At 37.7% G+C, this 18,093-nt stretch overlaps 5 protein-coding genes across 9 annotated transcripts; 3 read left to right on the top strand and 2 right to left on the bottom strand.

Moving 5' to 3' along the window:
* The first annotated feature begins 286 nt into the window (after nt 1-286).
* Nucleotides 287-847, top strand: LOC9299698 (mitochondrial import receptor subunit TOM9-2). The gene has a single exon (XM_021016222.1). The coding sequence runs from the start codon at nt 374-376 to the stop codon at nt 671-673; it is 300 nt and encodes a 99-aa protein (XP_020871881.1). The 5' UTR covers nt 287-373; the 3' UTR covers nt 674-847.
* Nucleotides 848-2,525: 1,678 nt separating this feature from the next.
* Nucleotides 2,526-4,306, bottom strand: LOC9301465 (cysteine-rich repeat secretory protein 56). Its single transcript, XM_002863575.2, has 2 exons — nt 3,296-4,306; nt 2,526-2,790 (listed from the first exon to the last, which is right to left on the bottom strand). The coding sequence occupies exons 1-2, from the start codon at nt 4,086-4,088 to the stop codon at nt 2,654-2,656; spliced, it is 930 nt and encodes a 309-aa protein (XP_002863621.1). The 5' UTR covers nt 4,089-4,306; the 3' UTR covers nt 2,526-2,653.
* Nucleotides 4,307-5,102: 796 nt separating this feature from the next.
* Nucleotides 5,103-5,837, bottom strand: LOC110230190. The gene has a single exon (XM_021032250.1). The coding sequence runs from the start codon at nt 5,835-5,837 to the stop codon at nt 5,103-5,105; it is 735 nt and encodes a 244-aa protein (XP_020887909.1).
* Nucleotides 5,838-9,616: 3,779 nt separating this feature from the next.
* LOC9301464 lies at nt 9,617-11,827 on the top strand. 4 transcript variants are annotated; one of them, XM_021023602.1, is made up of 9 exons: nt 9,617-9,896; nt 9,991-10,076; nt 10,181-10,246; nt 10,336-10,396; nt 10,487-10,579; nt 10,672-10,710; nt 10,808-10,824; nt 10,914-11,339; nt 11,425-11,827. In XM_021023602.1, exons 1-8 carry the CDS (start codon nt 9,750-9,752, stop codon nt 10,948-10,950), a joined length of 546 nt encoding a protein of 181 aa, XP_020879261.1. In that variant the 5' UTR covers nt 9,617-9,749; the 3' UTR covers nt 10,951-11,339; nt 11,425-11,827. The 4 variants fall into 4 exon arrangements, with proteins under 4 accessions (XP_020879261.1, XP_020879252.1, XP_002865390.2 ...); XM_021023593.1 differs by having other exon boundaries at nt 10,175-10,246; XM_002865344.2 differs by having other exon boundaries at nt 9,618-9,896; nt 10,175-10,246; nt 10,811-10,824.
* A 1,043-nt stretch (nt 11,828-12,870) lies between these two features.
* LOC9299697 (probable inactive histone-lysine N-methyltransferase SUVR2) lies at nt 12,871-17,019 on the top strand. 2 transcript variants are annotated; one of them, XM_021015441.1, is made up of 11 exons: nt 12,871-13,112; nt 13,508-13,698; nt 13,805-13,861; nt 13,996-14,034; nt 14,120-14,384; nt 14,468-15,567; nt 15,735-15,985; nt 16,120-16,186; nt 16,289-16,339; nt 16,464-16,560; nt 16,695-17,019. In XM_021015441.1, exons 2-11 carry the CDS (start codon nt 13,516-13,518, stop codon nt 16,721-16,723), a joined length of 2,139 nt encoding a protein of 712 aa, XP_020871100.1. In that variant the 5' UTR covers nt 12,871-13,112; nt 13,508-13,515; the 3' UTR covers nt 16,724-17,019. The 2 variants fall into 2 exon arrangements, with proteins under 2 accessions (XP_020871100.1, XP_020871101.1); XM_021015442.1 differs by having other exon boundaries at nt 12,872-13,112; nt 14,120-14,321.
* Nucleotides 17,020-18,093: the final 1,074 nt, after the last annotated feature.

Genomic DNA, 18,093 nt, shown 5'->3' with positions numbered 1-18,093 from the left:
TATGTATTTGTTGTAATCATGACATCATGTGTTGTTGTCTTGTGATCACAATGCACACAATTAGTTATGCATTCTCTTTTGATATGGATATTGAGTGATAAGTTCATTATATGTGTGAATGGCTCCAAGATCATTGAAACCGATGATAGGTCAAGAATCTTATTGTTAAAAGGATCGTGGTGGATCAATTTTATTGGGCTTTTTATGGCCCAATAAATGGGCTAGCTAATTTATTGGGCTTATATGGCCCAATCATTGTAAACAAAACTCCTCTATAGTCCGATTGATAGAAACCCTCGTGACGATCCTCACTCTCCGAAGCGATTATTCAGAAAGTTTTAACCAAAACAAAAAAAAATCTTCTTATCAATCAATGGCGGCGAAGAGAATCGGAGCCGGTAAATCTGGCGGCGGAGATCCAAACATACTGGCGAGAATTTCAAACTCCGAGATCGTGTCTCAAGGAAGACGCGCCGCTGGAGATGCCGTCGAAGTATCAAAGAAACTGCTAAGGAGCACCGGAAAAGCAGCGTGGATCGCTGGAACAACTTTTCTCATCCTTGTTGTTCCATTGATCATTGAGATGGATCGCGAGGCACAAATCAACGAAATTGAGCTTCAAAATGCCAGTCTCCTCGGAGCTCCACCATCTCCAATGCAAAGGGGATTGTAAGAATCCCTATTATGGATTATGGTTCTCTGTTTTACCTGTGTTTTTTGTTATATGGTGTTTTTTGGAATTTGAATTTCGTAGAAGAGTGCTTTACTTCACATCGTTGGATTCATAAAGTTCAAAGCTTTGGTTGTTTTCTTATTATTATCTTCAGATTGATTTGGTTATCTATAATTTTCTGGTTTCTCTAATTCATCATCCGATTGAAATTGTTTCTATTGAGATAAGTTAGTTCAATTTAGCATCTTTAGGCAATGAAGTTGATTGTCACTTTCTATGAATGGCTTAACCTTTAATAGACTAACCAAAACCATTGATTGTGTGGTCATCTTCTTGTTCATGGTACTTGGGTTATGGAGTTTGAGTTTTATACAAGTCTGGGTTAGTTTACTTATCATATGTTTGATGGGGTTCCTCTCCTTTTAGTCGAGTAATCAATACCTCTCGTAGGACCGAAATGGTCTTAAACAGGCTCCTCGCGCCTGGTATCATGAGTGAAATTTCTGATAGCTGCTTATATCCAAGTCTCATCTTTATCACAAATGCTACGAATCCAGAAACTTCCTCTGCACCATCATCCTCGTCTGTTTGTTTCATTAAAGTGCTTAAGGTGAAAGAGACTTGTTAACTTCTTTCTTGGTATAGAGATCTATGTGTAAGATGATGTGTGTGTCCTCCTGTCTACTCTTGGTTTGGGAAATCATGTTCTGGATCTTACTTTAACCAAAATTCAGTAGTCAAAGTGATGGTTGAAGCGTATTCAATGCTCTAGAGTTTTGAAGCTTGTTTATATGGTTGATTTTCACTTTATTTGAATGGCTCTACATGAAAATAAACTACCAAAAAACCCTTGATGGTAGTCTTCTTCTAGTTCGTAATACTTGAGCGATGGAGTTTCAGTTTTATTTAAGTCTAGGATAATTCCTTCTGAGATATGTTTGATGTGATTGCCAAGTTGTTATGTCTTTGTTTCGTTAAACGGTTTAAGCTGAAAGAAGAGATTTCGGCTTATTTCTAGGTTCAAAGATCTCCTCTTGGTTTGGCAATCATGTTCAGAATCTAAACCAAAATTCAGTATTCAAAAGTGGTGGTAGAACAGATTATCAGCTCTGAAGCTGTTTTTTTTTCTTTAACCCGGTTTGAGTATCGAGTAAAAGAACGGACATTGAAGTTCGATGTGTATGTGCCTTTGCAAATATTGAAATCAATTAGGGTTTCAATCTAGTGTATATGGTTATTTACCATAATTGTGCATATTTTTGAATAGTATCACAATCACTTTATATGCTATTGATAGAATTTTGTAGATGTAGTGAAATTGTGAAAAGTATAGTTGGATACTGTGAATCTCGCTAACTCCAAGCTTCCAAAGTGAGCTACCAATAAAGCTTCACTCTTTCCCAACGAAAACGACTGAAACTAGATCTATCAAGAAACTGAGAGCATGTGTAATGCAAGTCTCTCATCAAAGTCTTTCACATATAAAAGTAATAATAAAATAAGAAATAATATTATTTAATTATGTGAGTCTTTCATAGGAGAGACTTTGAGAGCCTCTCTCCACTTTTTTGAGAGACTCACATAATTAAATAATTTTATTTTTTATTTTATTGTTACTTTTATAGTTGAGAGACTATGGTGAAAAATTTGCATTGCAGATTGTCCATGCTCTGAGGAGTCACGTACAACTTGTATTGTTTCACTAAAAAAAAGCTGCTTTAACTTCTTGTTGAGTATTTCTCTTTTTCATCAATTTTCTATTTTGATGCTTCATTTTACTTTTTTTTTTTATTTATCAATTGTGGGTATGCTTTTTTTATCTGATCTAAATCATTGGAAATAGAACAAGTAATAATCAGTAAGTTGAGGAATCTCTTTCATCCTTCAATGGTCATTTAAATAAATGAAAAGATTTGAAAGAGAAATTAGATACTGAGTGACAAATAGACAAAAAAAAAATTAATTAATTAAATGACAAAATTAATAAGCATCATATTTACTCTTCTTCTTCATGGCAGATCTCAAAACCAACAAGCAAACAATCACAAACCCTAAAACAAAAACTCCTCCCACCGCCAAAGCTATCGTCCTTTCTGTGTGTTGTCTCTTCTCTCCACCTACACACACAATGACACAAACACCCATTAATGGCCGTTCCCATTATAAATACTTTTTCACACAAAATTAATTTATTAAAAAAAAAAAACAAATTGTAAGCCTCACTCACATGTAACCTGAAACCTAAATGATGTGTCAACATTCTAAAATTTGGAAAAAATCTGGTCTTTTCTATTATAAAGTTATCTATTTCCCCACTAGTTTTTTGGTTTTAATATCTTCTTCCACTAAGCTCTTTGTTATCGTCTTGTCTCCATTAGTTTTTGTTTAATCTACTTGACAACGAAACTACATAAAGATGTAAACATTCTTATACGAGATTCATGTGTATGTACTATCATCTAATTATTAGGATTTGAGTACTAAAAATCTACACTCACTAAATACAATAATTTAGGATAGAACTACTTTTATAATCATCTTTCTGAATTGTATAATATGAGATTTTCAAATGTAATATTATATTAAAAGAAATATATAATATTGATATTAATTTTTGTTTACCTGAAATTGGTTCTATGTTGTTGGGAACACCATGAGAGTAGTAACTATAGCTAACGAAGCACTTAAGAAGATAAACTTGTCCCGAGTTCGAATCTCCACACTCACTCTTTGCTTTCTCAAATCCATCTTTCACACATTCCCCACAATCTGAATTTCCCAAACTACCCTCACACTGTCCCAACACGTACACCGACTCATATTGCCCCGCGTAAAACCCTCCTCCGCCACCACCACCGCCAGCACCACCGCCACCGGATGATCCACTTTTCACGCCGTTCTCCGCCATACCAAACGCCGTCTCCCTCTTCCCGACAAACCCAGGATCGCTGGAATCTTTTTTCCCGCAGATACGGAACAACATCTCCGTACCAGAAGTTTGTCGGAATCCTGAGATTTCATACCGGAGATAACATCCGGCGAGCTGCACACGAGCAGCCACCACCACATTACCGTCATCTCCGCCACCACCGCAGAGTTTAGAAACGAGTTTAGGGATTTTAGAGACGCAATCGTAACACTCAGCGTTGTGGAGATCGCCACGGCACTGAAAAACACCGATCACGGCGGTTGTGTTATCAGTTCCGGAGGTTACGGAGGCGTAAGAGCTTTGTGCTGATTGAGAAACTAAAGAAGTGAATAAGTTTTTGAGATTCTGAGAGAAAACACCAGTTGGGTCTGGGAATTTCTGATTAGCACAACCTTTAAAGATGAGATTTTTATTATCACCATCACCGGAGATTACAAAGAATGGTAAGAAGAACCAGAAGATGAAGAATTGATAGATGAGTTTCATAATTGAGAAAGAGAGAGAGATTTCCAAATTTTGTTTCTTGATGTTGAAAATCTTTTATTAGTTTCTGCATAAAGTTTGTGTTGTTTTATTTATATTTTTGTCGTTTGAGGGTTTAAAGACAAAAAAATCTAATGGGGTTTGAGAAATAAGAGCTGGTTTTGTAGTATGAAACCATGAAAAATAAAGGAGTATACTTTTCTTTGGATCTTGCTTCAAGGTTAAGATTAAAAGAAAGAAACTTTGAGACGACAAGTGTTTATTATATAGATTTTGTTTTGGGAGATTATGTATTACAGTATCAAAAAAATGATTACTGTTACCTTTTTTGTTGTTGAAATTCAGTGAATAACCCTTTAATGCCATTGAATCTGACTTTATTGTCTGAATTTGGAGTTTATTACAGGACATTCAATATCTCATTGAAGAAAATACACCTTTTGTGGATGGTTTTGCCGGTAGTACGCGATATGTTTTTTTTGGTTCAAGGCACTATTTTGATGATTTGACATAAATTGTAGGCTGAAACGAGAAGGAGAATAAAGTCTTAGACCATCATTAATGGTAGTTTCTTAGGAAGATCTTAGAAAAAAATCTTAGCTTAAAATAGATAAAAAAAAGCAAATATCTTAAGATTGTTAAGAATGTCTCTTAGCTAAGAGACATTTGGTGGATTAAAAAGTGTTTCTTAGCTAAATGTCTATCATCTAATGCTAAGAGCCAATATTAAGAGACTACCAATAATGTTGCTCTTAGAGATTGTGTAAATGTAAAAAGATTGATTCGATTTTTCCAATAAAAGCATGATCGTTAAAATTGAGTTTCCATAGTATCAAAACATAATCGTGGAGTGAATAATAATAAACTTGTGTGTTTTTGTCAATTAATTACAAAAGATATCATCACTATGATCGTTTTGAGTTAATGATTTTTTTTTTAACCACAAAATAAATCCATCTATTTAAGCTAGAAACGGACGGTTTTTTACGGGAGAAAACCAGTCCAGTGTTGAAGAGCTTACATGGGGAAAAAGAGAACTGCGTGCTCTTGCATTCTTAGCGAGACAATCGGGAAACCTAGTTTTAAAGCATTAAAATCTTCTAATTCTGAAGCAAAAGCGGGCCGCTCATCCGGAGGGTCCAATAGCTGTGTCAGCTCCTTGCAATCTGTCTCAAAGGGAACATTAAAAATAGATAATGATGTGAGGGATCTCATTGCCCAGAGAAGCGCTTCAAACTCTGTGTGAAGTGAAGATAAACAGTACCGAAAACACTTGAGTCCAAGATTAATAAGCTGAGAGTCTGAGATAAGAATCCATCCAATGCCGCATAAAGTGCCTTCGTCTATCCAAGATCCATCAACCTGGCAAATCAAAAGATCTGAAACAGTGGATCGCGAACCTGGGTCTATAAGGGGCAGTTGAGAATCAATGATCGACTCTCTGGCTCTTGCGATGCGAAAAGACTCTGCTTCTTTGCAGGCAAGCTGAAGCGTATCTACAGGATGAACTTCTGAGTTCTCAAAAACTTTTAAGTTTTGTGCTTTCCAGATGAACCACAAAATCCATGGAAAGCCCCTGATAGCTTCCTCCCTTACTCCAAGCTCCTTTGCTCTCCAGTAAAGATGATCTAAGTTTGCGAAAATCGAGGGAGCAAGAAAGACTCCTTGAATCAGAGGAATCTTGGAGAGAGACCAAACCTGGTAAGATAGAGGGCATTCAAATAACACGTGGTTGATAGTCTCATCGCACATCCCACACCGAGGGCATGTCTTATCAGTTCCTAAATGTCGATCAACAAGTCGTTGGCAGGTGGCTAGACATCCCGTGGCAGTTTGCCAAAGAAAGTGTTTAATTTTTCTGGGGGATTGGATTTTCCATGATTGTGCATGTAGTGCGCTAACACTGGGTCCCTGAAAAGGAAGGTCACAATCTCCTCGCGGGCTAGCTTTCGGTGCCCAGTAGCCGGATCTGACAGAGTAATTGCCAAATTTTGTATGAGCCCAAATGTAAGAATCTCTCGAGAATGATAAACTCGGATGTAACCCCAAGATGCGGGGTATGTCTTCTGGCGCTATCAAATCCTAGAGCTTAGCCATGTTCCAAGTCTTAGAGATCGGGTCAATCAGCTCATTAACATAGAGGTTGGGATCCGTGGCTTCCAGCCTACTGATCGGTGTACGAGCCGGTGTAGTTGGAATCCACAGATCACTCCACACTTTCGTGTCAAAACCCAATCCAATATTCTTTCTCAAACCCGAGAGTAGGAGAGGTCTAGACGTAAGCATACTATGCCATCCGTAGGAGGGTAGATATGAGGGCTTGACTTGGAGGGGGCTCAAGTAGCGAAAATATCTACCTCTTAGGACCCGTGCTAGCAGGGAGTTTGGGTACCTCACTAGACGGCACATCTGCTTGGCAAGGAGTTCTAGGTTAAAATCTTCAAACATTCTGAAGCCCAAGCTTCCTTCCGATAATGGAGTACATCATTTATCCCAAACAATCCAATTTAGACCCCTACTCTCTTGATTGTTACTCCACCATAAATTCGAAATTGTACTACTCAGTTTAGAGCAAATGTTTTTAGGCAGGAGAAGAAAGCAAGACATGACATACGTTGGGAGAGCTTGAGCCACTGATTTGATAAGAATCTTCATACCTCATTTGGATAGAAATTTTGACAACCAAGTATTAATCTTGCTCTTTAACCGATCTTGGACAAATGCGAAGACTTGAGCCTTAGATCCCTGGATCTTCTCTGGAAGTCCTAGGTAGGTGCCCATGCCACCTTCTTGATGGATTCCTAAGATTCTCTTAATATCAGTCTTTCTCTGTGGTTGGATCTTGCTCCCAAACATAACTGAAGACTTCGAAAAATTAATTTGTTGTACTAATGCCTCGCCATATTGGCGGATGATGGAGATAATTTCTAAACTCTGTTGACATTCCGCTTTACAGAAGAAGAGGCTGTCATCAGCAAAAAGAAGATGGGAAACTAGGGGACTCGCGCGGGAAAGATGAAGCCCTTGGATTTTTCCAAACCATTCAGCTCGATTAACTTGAGCGATAAGCGCCTCTGTACAGATGATGAAAAGGTAGGGAGATAGAGGATCTCCTTGCTGATTCCTCGCGTATGAGAGATGCTTCCTTTAGCTTCTCCGCTGATAAGAACCTAGTAAGTAACAGTCTCTACGCAGGTCATAATCCAATGAACCCATTGAGGTGAGAATCCGAGTTTTAGCATTAGAGTTCTTAGGAAAGACCATTCAACCCTGTCAAAGGCTTTGCTCATATTTGTCTTGATTGCCATAAAGTATTTTCGGCAAGCATCGTTAGTGCGGAGAGCGTGAAAATTTTCTTGCGCTATAAAAATGTTATCTGTGATTAAACGTCTTGCCATAAAGACGGATTGAGTCTCTGAAATGATCTTTGGAAGAGTCTTTCGGAGCCTGTTGGAGAGAACTTTGGAGATGATCTTATAGTCCACGTTACACAAACTGATTGGTCTGAAGCTTATCATCTCTGTAGGTCTTCCAATCTTTGGTATAAGACAAATATTTGTTTGATTCAGCTTCGGATCTAGAATACCTGATGAGAAGAAGCTTTTAATAGTGTTAACCAGGTCAGGTCGGACTATATGCCAGAATTTCTGGTAGAAGAGGGCCGTCATACCATCTGGACCCAGAGCATTACTGGGATTCATCTCAAAAAGTACCTTTTTTTATTTCTTCTTCAGTGACCTCTCTCGTGAGGCACCCGTTCTTCTCTTCGTTAACTATCTCGGGAATATCCTGGAGGATCTCGTGCTCCGTCGATGCGAGGCTTGAGATAAATAATTGCGAAAAATAGTTGGTTGCAACTCCTTCTATCTCCTCCTCAGATGCAACCCAATCACCGTCGGAGTTGAGCAAACCTACAATTCTATTCCTAGCCCGACGTTGTTTTGTCGAAGCATGTAAAAACTTGGTATTCTCGTCACCTTCGCCTAACCAAATTGCTCGACTCTTTTGCTTCCAATGAAGCTCTTCCTCCCTGAACGCATCGCATAACTTAAACTTTAGCTAGGTGATTTCGGAAGGGTCTCTATTCTCATCCAATTGAGCTTCATCAAGTTCGGCGGTCAATTCTTCAATTAGTTTCGCTGAGTTAGAGTTTGAAAGCTCACTCTTTCTCCACGTCAAAATTGCTCTTCTGCATGATTGAATTTTTTTGACGATATCGCATGCGTTTTCGGACGGTTCTCCCCAACCTGCAATAATTGCCTCCTCAAGACCTTTCTTGCCAAACCAACGTTTATCGAACTGGAAGCTTCTTTTCCTCTTTTTGTTTTTTGAAAGAATATGTGCTAAAAGTGGGCGGTGATCCGAGCCCAGAGGCGTAAAAACTCCACATTAGTGTGGGAAAAAGTATTGTGCCAATCTTCAGTACCAAAAGCTTTGTCCAGCCTGCATTTTATTAGACCGTTACGCCGTCTTCCGACCCAGAAGAATGGGTTTCCTTTGTAGGGGAAGTCGACGAGTCCACAGTTGTGGATCATGGTGTTGAAAGGAAGAAACGAGTTATCTGATCTTTTTTTCCGCCTTGTTTTTCATGATTTCCGCATAGCTCATTGAAATCTCCAATAAGAAACCAGGGGTCAGAGCGCTCAATACCAATACGGGTGAGTCTTTCCCAAATATTTTTTCGGTACTTAACGACCGGATCTCCATATACAAAAGATAAGAACACTTTATTTCCATCAATAATAGTCTCAACATCAATCAAACGATTAGTATAAGAGAGTATAGAGGTGGGATAATCATTGGAATAGAATAAAGCTAGACCGCCACTAGTACCTTCTGGCTCAACAGTAAAAAGGTTGTCATAACCTAGATCCAATTGTCTTTCTTCTAAGACAGATCTTTCATTTTTAGTTTCAGAAAGGAACAAAAAACCTGGGAAGAATTTTCTGCGCATCTCCCTTAGCCTCTGAATTGTCAAGTATGCTCCTACTCCTTGATAATTCCAGGCGAGGATTCTCATTGAATCTTACTGAGTGGGTTCTGGGATCCCACCAGACCTGAGAGAGACTTTGTTCTTTTGTTGACTGACGATGGAAACACCCCAGTGCGGGAGACAGTCGAATTAATGATAAGCATTATTGTTTTTGTAGAATTTTAGATTTCACATTCTATATGATATTTTTTGAGTTGGTGTGAGGGTCGAACCTTTGCTTTTGTATCGTAATGACACTATGTAAAAAAGCCTTATATAAGTTTTACACTACAACAAAAGTATGCATTGATAGCACTATAGGATAGCGTTGATTACTCAATTGCTATTACAGAGGGTACCCAGGGTTTTGTAACTATAACACAGCGTTTCAGAAACGCTAAGACGAATAATAGCAAAGCGGGAAACTAAAATCACGTGTACCGCCAACACTTGGTGAAATTTTGTCCAAAACCGCGAACACTTAGAAAAAAAACAAGAAAATAAGCTTTGGTCTTAAAACAAAAAAAAGAACAAAAAAAAGAGAAGACTCGAGGAAAAAAAAAACACAACACTCTTAGAGTGAAAACACAACACTCTCAGAGCATCTCACAACACCCTAAACCTAATTTCAGACGTCGGCGAATCTTGCTTCACCGGCGAGAATCTCCACTTCCACCGGCGTCGATTTCAATATGGGCTCGGTGTCTCGACCTAGATCTGATTCGGAGCTGGGTTTCTCTCGACTTCTCGTCCTCTCCGTAGCTCTATTCTTCTGCTCCGACTGTTTCTCGTTCGCCGGACTTCTCGTCTTCTCTGTTGTTCGACTGATAAGGAGCTGGGTTAGTCTTCCATCCGATTTGATTTCTCATTCAAGCTGCTCCTATTTTCAGTCTCCTTAACCCTAATTAAATTCTCTTATTGTGAGCTTTCAAGGTCTGTAGCTTATTGCGAGGTTTGAAGCTCTTTATCAAGGAAGGAGACGAAGCTGAAAGGAAAAGAAGGAAGAGATTTCAGATTCTGTAAGTAACGAAGCTGTAAGTAATTTTCGATTTTGTTTCTAATTGAGAATTAGGGTTCAAAACTATATTATTAATTTGAGATTGTGTTTCTAATTGAGAATTAGGTTTGGGTCAAGTCGCGTACCAAAAAGGATGGTACGCCAGTCAATACTAATGCAGCTGAAAAGATTGTAAGCGTCCAATTCTTTGCTGATTGGTAATTAACATGGTATTTGGATGGTTGTGGTGAGTTGTTTTTGATCTGATATTTGTTATTCAGAGAAAGGCAGCTGAGGTGGAGAGTAATGATCAGTCCACAACAACCAATCCAAAAGAAGATGGTCTTTCTCAAGTTTTAGGACCTGATAAGCCTGGTCGACTAAGGGCAATGGGAAGAGGGATGAGTATGACTAAACTTGCTTTTTTTTCAGGTGAAGAGTAAGTGTATGGCTCAAATGGAAGAAAAGCAACTACATTTGCAGCGAAAGGTGGATGACTTAGAAGCTGTAATTGCAAATTATCAGGTTAGTCATATTTTAACACTAATGACATAAGACATTTGATACTTTCTATACTTCCAAGATTAAGTAACCATATAATTTTTATGCATGCGCAGAGAGGAGATGCTGAAGTAGGTGAAAACTCAGCTCCAAGAGTAAGTAATAATCATGTAGTTTTTTTTAGTTAAAACATTGATTATGGCTTTATTTTTAATCTAACATCTATCTTTTTCGATGTGGATGTTGACCAAGAAGATATTGTCCCTAAGGTAGTACTTTCTAATGTATTTTTGATGACTATATATCTTTCTATGCTTAAGTGTATCTGCCTTCATTTGTTTCTTCTTTTGTTCCACAGAGCCCAAGCACAAATTCTGCTAATAAGTGTAAACTAATGGATTGGAATGGAGACGAAAAAGTTCTTGTTGCTGAAGGGCGGTGGATGACACAAGAACGCAAAGCATTGGTTAATGGACTTCCTCTCGGGCCAAATGCTGTAAAAGTATTTGTGGATGTGGTACACCGACCGGAGACCTTTCTGTGGAGGCCTACTACAGAATTGCAAACCATTGAGGACTGTTTGAAGTCATTTGTAGCATGGCCTGCTAGAAGAGTTGTTTTTGGAACAACATCAGAGGGAGATGCAACGACGTCACGATCTCCGGTTGCAACTCCACGGAGGGAAACAGTCTCATCTCAGCTTGAGAAATCTGCAGCAACTCCATCACCTCCTGTGAAAAAAGCTAAAAGTGCTTCAGAATCACATGTTGTTAGGAGATCTCCGGTAATATGTTGATTCATAATCACCAGTTTTATTTTGATTAAGTTCCTTGTTGTTGTTTCTAATATTATGCACTACATGTTGGCAGCGTAAGAAGGCAAACCAAGTTTCAATGGAAAATCTGAGGTGTAAGTTGATGGCTATAACTGGGAAGAAGCAGGTCGTTGCCGAAGGTCGCTGGTCTTCAAACAATCCGGACCAAGTTGTCCACTTTGTTCCCTTGGGGCCAAAAGGAGTACGAGTTTGGGTCGATGTTGTCAAAGTTAAAGATGCCGCTGTTTGGAGACCTTCTGATGAAATCGAGGTTATGGAAGATGCAATAGGTTCATCTATTGCATGGCCAGAGGACAAAGTGGTTCTCTTTTGAACTTTGAAACTTTTGGTTGTTGTTGTGATATTTAGTATTAAAACTTTGTTTGAACGGATGTTTTGTTTGTGAACGGATGTATCGTTGGATCTTTATGTATTAATGCATGTTTGGATTTGAATTATTTGATTCTACAGGTTTAGGTAAACATAATTTGATTCTACAGGTTTTGGAAATGAATGATTTTGATTAAACGTTTTATTTTATTGTCTTATCATACAGCGGTTTAAATAAGCTGTGTTACGATATCTTAAGACACATACCAAATGTTATATTTTAGTATCATATAACGCCTAACAAAAGCTATATTATAATATATTACAGCAAAAATAAAATGTCATGTAATAATATACTAGAGCATTCAAACACTGCTATAATATATGAATATACTATAGCACAATACAAAACGCTACGGTACGGTGTGACCCTATTATAGCTGGGGCAGACATAGCGTTTAGAAAAACGCTATTGATTACATATAATAGCGTTAATCGTGAGCTAACAATGTGGATATTTGTTGTAGTGTTATTAATATTTTACATTCATTCCAAAAAAAATCCTTTGCTACAGCACGAAATGGTTATAATCACTCGAATACATACGTAGAGGTGTTTCAGAACAACTCTATGACGGTGTTTAAAATCATTAAGGCTACAAAAGAATGAAATAATGTAGCAACTGTAATGTGAGTAGATTAGCGTAATAATGTTTTCTTCGTAAGGTATGCTCGTCATGTTTTGTCATTAGAATGTCTTTGTGAAATATAGCATAATTCATCATGTTAGTTTTTGATTATGTATTTTACATAAGAAAATGATTCATGAAACCACTTCTTAACGCTGATGCCGGAAATTACTTCTTCTAGTTTTTCTATTTGGGGATTTTTTTTCTTCTTCTTTCTAAAACGAATAGTTTTACAATTTATATAATGAACATCTATCTCTTAGCTAAACTCTAGTTTTCTCAAAGAATTCACTCACAAGAAGAGCTCTAATATCAGAAGGAGGGTTTAGAAAAACAAATCTTGATATTTTGAGTTTCCTTTCCTCTTGCATAAAACTCTAATCGTTTAACGGCCATATTTGCCCATGCAGGGTTGACCCGACTCAGTTAAGCCCGGCCCATTAATCCTGGCCCATTAAGCAGAGAAGAAGAACAAATTCATAGGAGGGTCAACAAAAAGTCACAGTCGAACTCGAAACAATCGAAATTTCACCTGGCACTGTCCTTGCGTGTACTCACGCGCCGACGTAATACTCTGCCGTCGACGCCGACATTGTCTCTACGCCGTTCTCATCGCTTTCTCACGGCCACGATTCTCTACTAAGTAGTCAAAATCCTCCACTCCTTCGCTGTATCAAGCTCGCTTTAAACCCTAACCCTCTCGCGACATTTCGTCCCTGTAATTAGTAAGTTCTCCTAATTTCCCGACGAAAGTCTTCTCCTTTTCGAGTCTAATGATCGGAAAACGCTATTAATTAGTTCTCGGGAAGAGAAAACAACGTTTTATTAGGGTTTCTTTGTGCGGTTTGTGTTTCTCAAGAGGAAAGGTTTCAACTTTCTTAGGATGTTCAATTTCTGAGTATTTTCTACTTCTTGGGGTTTGTCTTTGCTGTTAGGTAGATGTCTGGCTCTTTGGTTTGTAATGTTGTTGATTTGCTTTAGGTCTGTCTTTGAATTCTGGCTCTTCATATCTTGTTCCTTTCGCATTTGATAGGATGAGGCAAATGACAAGTTACAATTTGTTTCACTAAAGTTTTTATGAGGCTGGTGATTTGAAATCAATCTTTGTTTGTTGTTACAGAAACAACGATGGCACCTAATCCGCATATCAAGAAAGCATTTATGGCTATGAAGGCTCTGGGAATAAAGGATGCGCAAGTGAAGCCGGTCTTGAAAAACCTTCTCACCCTTTACGAGAAAAACTGGGAGTTAATTGCTGAAGACAATTACAGGGTTCTTGCTGATGCTATCTTCGATAGCCAAGAAGCTCAGGTATCTTTCTTTGTTGTCTCTTTGATCTACTGTTTTCTTATATCTGTGGTTATATGATTGTCTTTGTTATTTACGTTGACATTCCATATTGATATAACATATGAAGGATATTCAAGAAAGCAAAGGAAAGAAAGCTGACGAAGCTAAAGCGGATGAAGGCTGTGTATGTTCTTTCCTCACAAACTTCAATTTATTAGTTCAATTATTGTATTTTTTTAATTTATTAGTTCAATTATTGTATTTTTTTATCGCTTTGTTATATCCATGCTTCGCTTTGTTGTTGATCCAATCTTTCAGTCCACAGAAGTTGACAGAGGAAAGAAGAAGCTCCTTGAAGTATGCAAACTGAATATCTTTGCTGTGTTAGAGTAATGTTTCTTTATGTGCTTGCATTCATTCAGTTTCTGTTGTGTAATATCAGTCTATCGAGGAAGACGATGATGCACTGGCTGAGTCTGATCGCCCTTTAAAGAGGCTGCGGCGCAGAGGTGAAGGAGGCTCTGCTTTGACAAGCCCTAGCTTGGGGAGTCCGACTTTAGAGGAGCCTTCGACTTATGACGAAGAAAATGCTCCGATCCTATTGCCATATCATCCTGTACCAACTAAAAATGACCATGATGCTGGTGAGCTCATTATTCCAAAAGTCGAGCCCATTACAAATATGGCTCTCAGTTCTATTCATCCTGGTACTTTTTGTAAATAGCAGTAACTAAATCTTATTTGCATTGCTCATTTTGTTGTTATGATGTGTCTTGTACGTTTTCTGTAGATTCAGTAGAGCGAGAGAACTCTTCAGTTCCCATGCTTGAGATGGAGAAAACAAATGGACATGTGGAAGAGGGGGCTGGTGAAACAGTAAGTACTGCTGATGGTACTACCAATGATGTTTCTCCTACAACTGTTGGGAGATTTAGTGAGCACAAGCTAGCTGCAACCACAGAAGAACCATCAGCACTTGAATTAGCTTCTTCTGCTTCAGGCGAAGTGAAGATTAATCTTAGTTTTGCTCCTGCAACTGGAGGATCAAATCTATATTTACCTTCTATGGAGGAACTTCGAAGAGCAATGGAGGAGAAGTGTCTTCGATCGTACAAAATACTGGACCCCAACTTTTCTGTGCTTGGTTTTATGAACGACATCTGTAGCTGCTACATGGACTTGGCAACAAAGGGGAAAGATTCAGCTAACCAGTTGCCAAAAAACTTGCCGTTTGTCACAGCAAACATTGATGCATTGAAGAAATCTGCAGCAAGGATGGCTTTTACTTCACAGGGCAGTAATGATCATATGCGTGATGTTGAAAACGGTGCAGTTGGTGATTCCATGGGTTTGGTAGTTGTTCCTGAATGCCAACTTTCTGCGGATGAGTGGAGATTGATAAGCAGCTTCGGGGACATCACTCTAGGGAATGAAACTGTTGAGATTCCGTGGGTGAATGAGGTCAACGACAAGGTTCCTCCAGTTTTTCGTTACATAGTCCAAAGTCTTGTGTATCAAGATGCTGCAGTGAAGATTTCGCTTGGGAATATCAGAGATGACCAATGCTGCTCCTCTTGCTGTGGAGATTGCTTGGCTCCGTCAATGGCATGCAGTTGTGCAACTGCATTTAATGGCTTTGCATACACAGTAGATGGCCTCCTACTAGAAGATTTTCTGGAACAGTGTATCTCTGAGGCCCGTGATCCGCGGAAACATATGGTACAGTATTGCAAAGAATGTCCTTTAGAGAAAGCCAAAAAAGAAGTAATTCTTCAACCGTGCAAGGGGCATCTAAAGAGAAAGGTCATTAAAGAATGTTGGAGCAAGTGTGGTTGCATGAAGAAATGTGGCAACCGAGTTGTCCAACAGGGCATTCACAACAAGCTGCAAGTAAACACATTCACCTTACCAACCTTTTTGTGCCAAGTGGTCCAGTTTTTAATAATCTAAACCCATCTCAGTTCTGATAGAATTGAAACTGATTATGATCAATTTTAACTTGTACTAAACATTCTTTGCAATTTTGTTTATGTTCCTTTCATTTTTTTTTGAATCAGGTGTTTTTCACGCCCAATGGGAGAGGCTGGGGACTCAGAACTCTAGAAAAACTGCCTAAAGGAGCTTTTGTCTGTGAGTTTGCTGGAGAGATATTGACCCTTCCAGAGTTGTTCCAACGCAGCTCTGAGATGCTTACTTCTCCAGTATTATTGGATGCATACTGGGGTTCTGAAGACATTTCAGGGGATGACAAAGCACTTTGTCTTGACGGAACGCACTATGGAAATATTTCCAGGTTCATCAATCACAGGTATAGGGACTCTGAAAATGAGTTTGTTATAAAGTTTCAAATGACTAGTCTAGCTTTAGAAACTCATTTGGGAAACTATTAATTGGTTTCCCTCTCAATTCATTTCTTCTAACTGTACTATGTCTATTGTGCAGATGCTTAGATGCAAATTTGATTGAGATCCCAGTTCATGTGGAGACTACTGATTTACACTACTATCATGTATGACACAGTTCCTGGTTTCATTTCTAATCATTTGCTTATAGAAGTCTCATCTGTTATGTGGAAACAATAGACAGATTAGCTAATCTGTATTTTTTCCAGCTCGCATTCTTCACAACAAGAGAGATCGATGCTATGGAGGAACTTACCTGGGTGTGTTAGAAGTTTCTCCACCCACTCTTAATAGATTCGTTTCTTTTAGAAATTTTCACTTGTTCGGGTTCAAGTCCTTTTTTTTTTGTGGTTCTGTCTGAGAAGTTTTGGACTTACCCTGCAGGATTATGGTGTCCCATTCAACCAAGATGTGTTTCCCACGAGTCCGTTCCATTGTCGATGTGGTAGCGAGTTCTGTCGGGTCACTAAGCAGATAAGCAGTGAGTAATCATCACAAGTTTTATTAATTGATAATCTTTTTCCTTAGTTTGACTGTTAAATGTTTATCTCGGTTTTGATACATGAGCCCTTCACTATTTTTGCAACTAAATCACGCAATTTGTTGATGCTGCAGAAGGCAAGAATGTGAAGAAGCGAGCATGAGAGCTTTACTTTGGTAGTTTTTGAAGATATGTGGTGGTGCAATCTCTTTTTTTTTTTGTTGTTGTGAATGAATTGGCAAAAAAATTCCAATCGAAAAAACTCTTTTTGTCAAAAATCCGACAAGGCATATCAGCAAAGTCGGTCGGTCCATTGTAGCTATCAAAGGATGACACTTTTATCCTTAGAAACTGGATTCACTTTTGTGATATCAAACTCGTGTGTATATCTTAATTTAGGTTTTAACGGCTATGGCTTTTGTTTATGACTTATATATAAAAGATCTCTCTATTTATATACATCATAGTATCGAATTGAAGTCGTAATCTCAACTTAAAAGACGAGGTCCCATGAGAAGTACTTGTGGAAAGCTTCTATATATATATATATATATATATATATATATATGGATCTGTGCGTTGCACGTGTTACTGGTTGAGATTATCATTTTTAATTTTTTTATTTTATTTTTATAAGCTTAACTAAAATTCTACGAACATATCTATTTTAAAAAACACAGCATAATTATTTCTAAATATAGATTTATTAGCATAATTTGCAATATAAAACATTATTTATAGTTATGTTATACTAATTATTAAATCATCTAATATAAATGTTGGCCTATTTATAAAATTATATAATTTTTTGCTTATTATAAGTTATAAAGTCATAAATGTTCATATGTTGTATTATTGAATTTTAATAAGTTATTTATATTCATCAAAAGAGTGTGTTACTTCTTATAAATTAAATGTGAGCAAGATGGAAACAAAACTATGATAATAAGAAAAGATAAAATTATATAGTTACGTAAACATATGAACGATATATATATAATATGTAAACATGTAGTCTGAGTTACGTAAATATATATTTTTTTAAAGAAAAGTTTGACGTCATAATAAAATTGTGACAATAAAAGAAGAGAAAATATGAGACCGTCTATATCCTTGTCATATAACTTTACTTGATAATATGAAATATCCTCAACATAAAGAAACAACCTTATAAGGAATTACAAAGTATACACTAAATAACTTAAAACTAAAAAAAAAATTAATGAAACAACATCAGACTAAACATTATCTATTTGCAACATGGGTTTTGTCATTTTAGGTCCATATTACCAATTTCTTCGTTTTTTCTTCTTTCTAATTCTCAAATTTCTATGTATCTCTCATTAGTTTTCTCTTATTTTTGGTCGAACTCCTCTTTCTTTCTCATTCTCTCCCTCTCATCGGACTTCTTCACCACCATAGGTTTATTTACTTATTTTTTCTCTATCTCCATTTCTCGCATTCATCGGGCATCACTACCGAGTCTCACTACTCTGACCCGCCACCACAACTGTATCTCACTACTATCACAAT

This window comes from Arabidopsis lyrata (genome assembly GCF_000004255.2).
Source record: "Arabidopsis lyrata subsp. lyrata unplaced genomic scaffold ARALYscaffold_8, whole genome shotgun sequence".
Taxonomy (NCBI): Eukaryota; Viridiplantae; Streptophyta; class Magnoliopsida; order Brassicales; family Brassicaceae; genus Arabidopsis; species Arabidopsis lyrata.
This window is presented reverse-complemented; position numbering and strand designations above follow the sequence as displayed.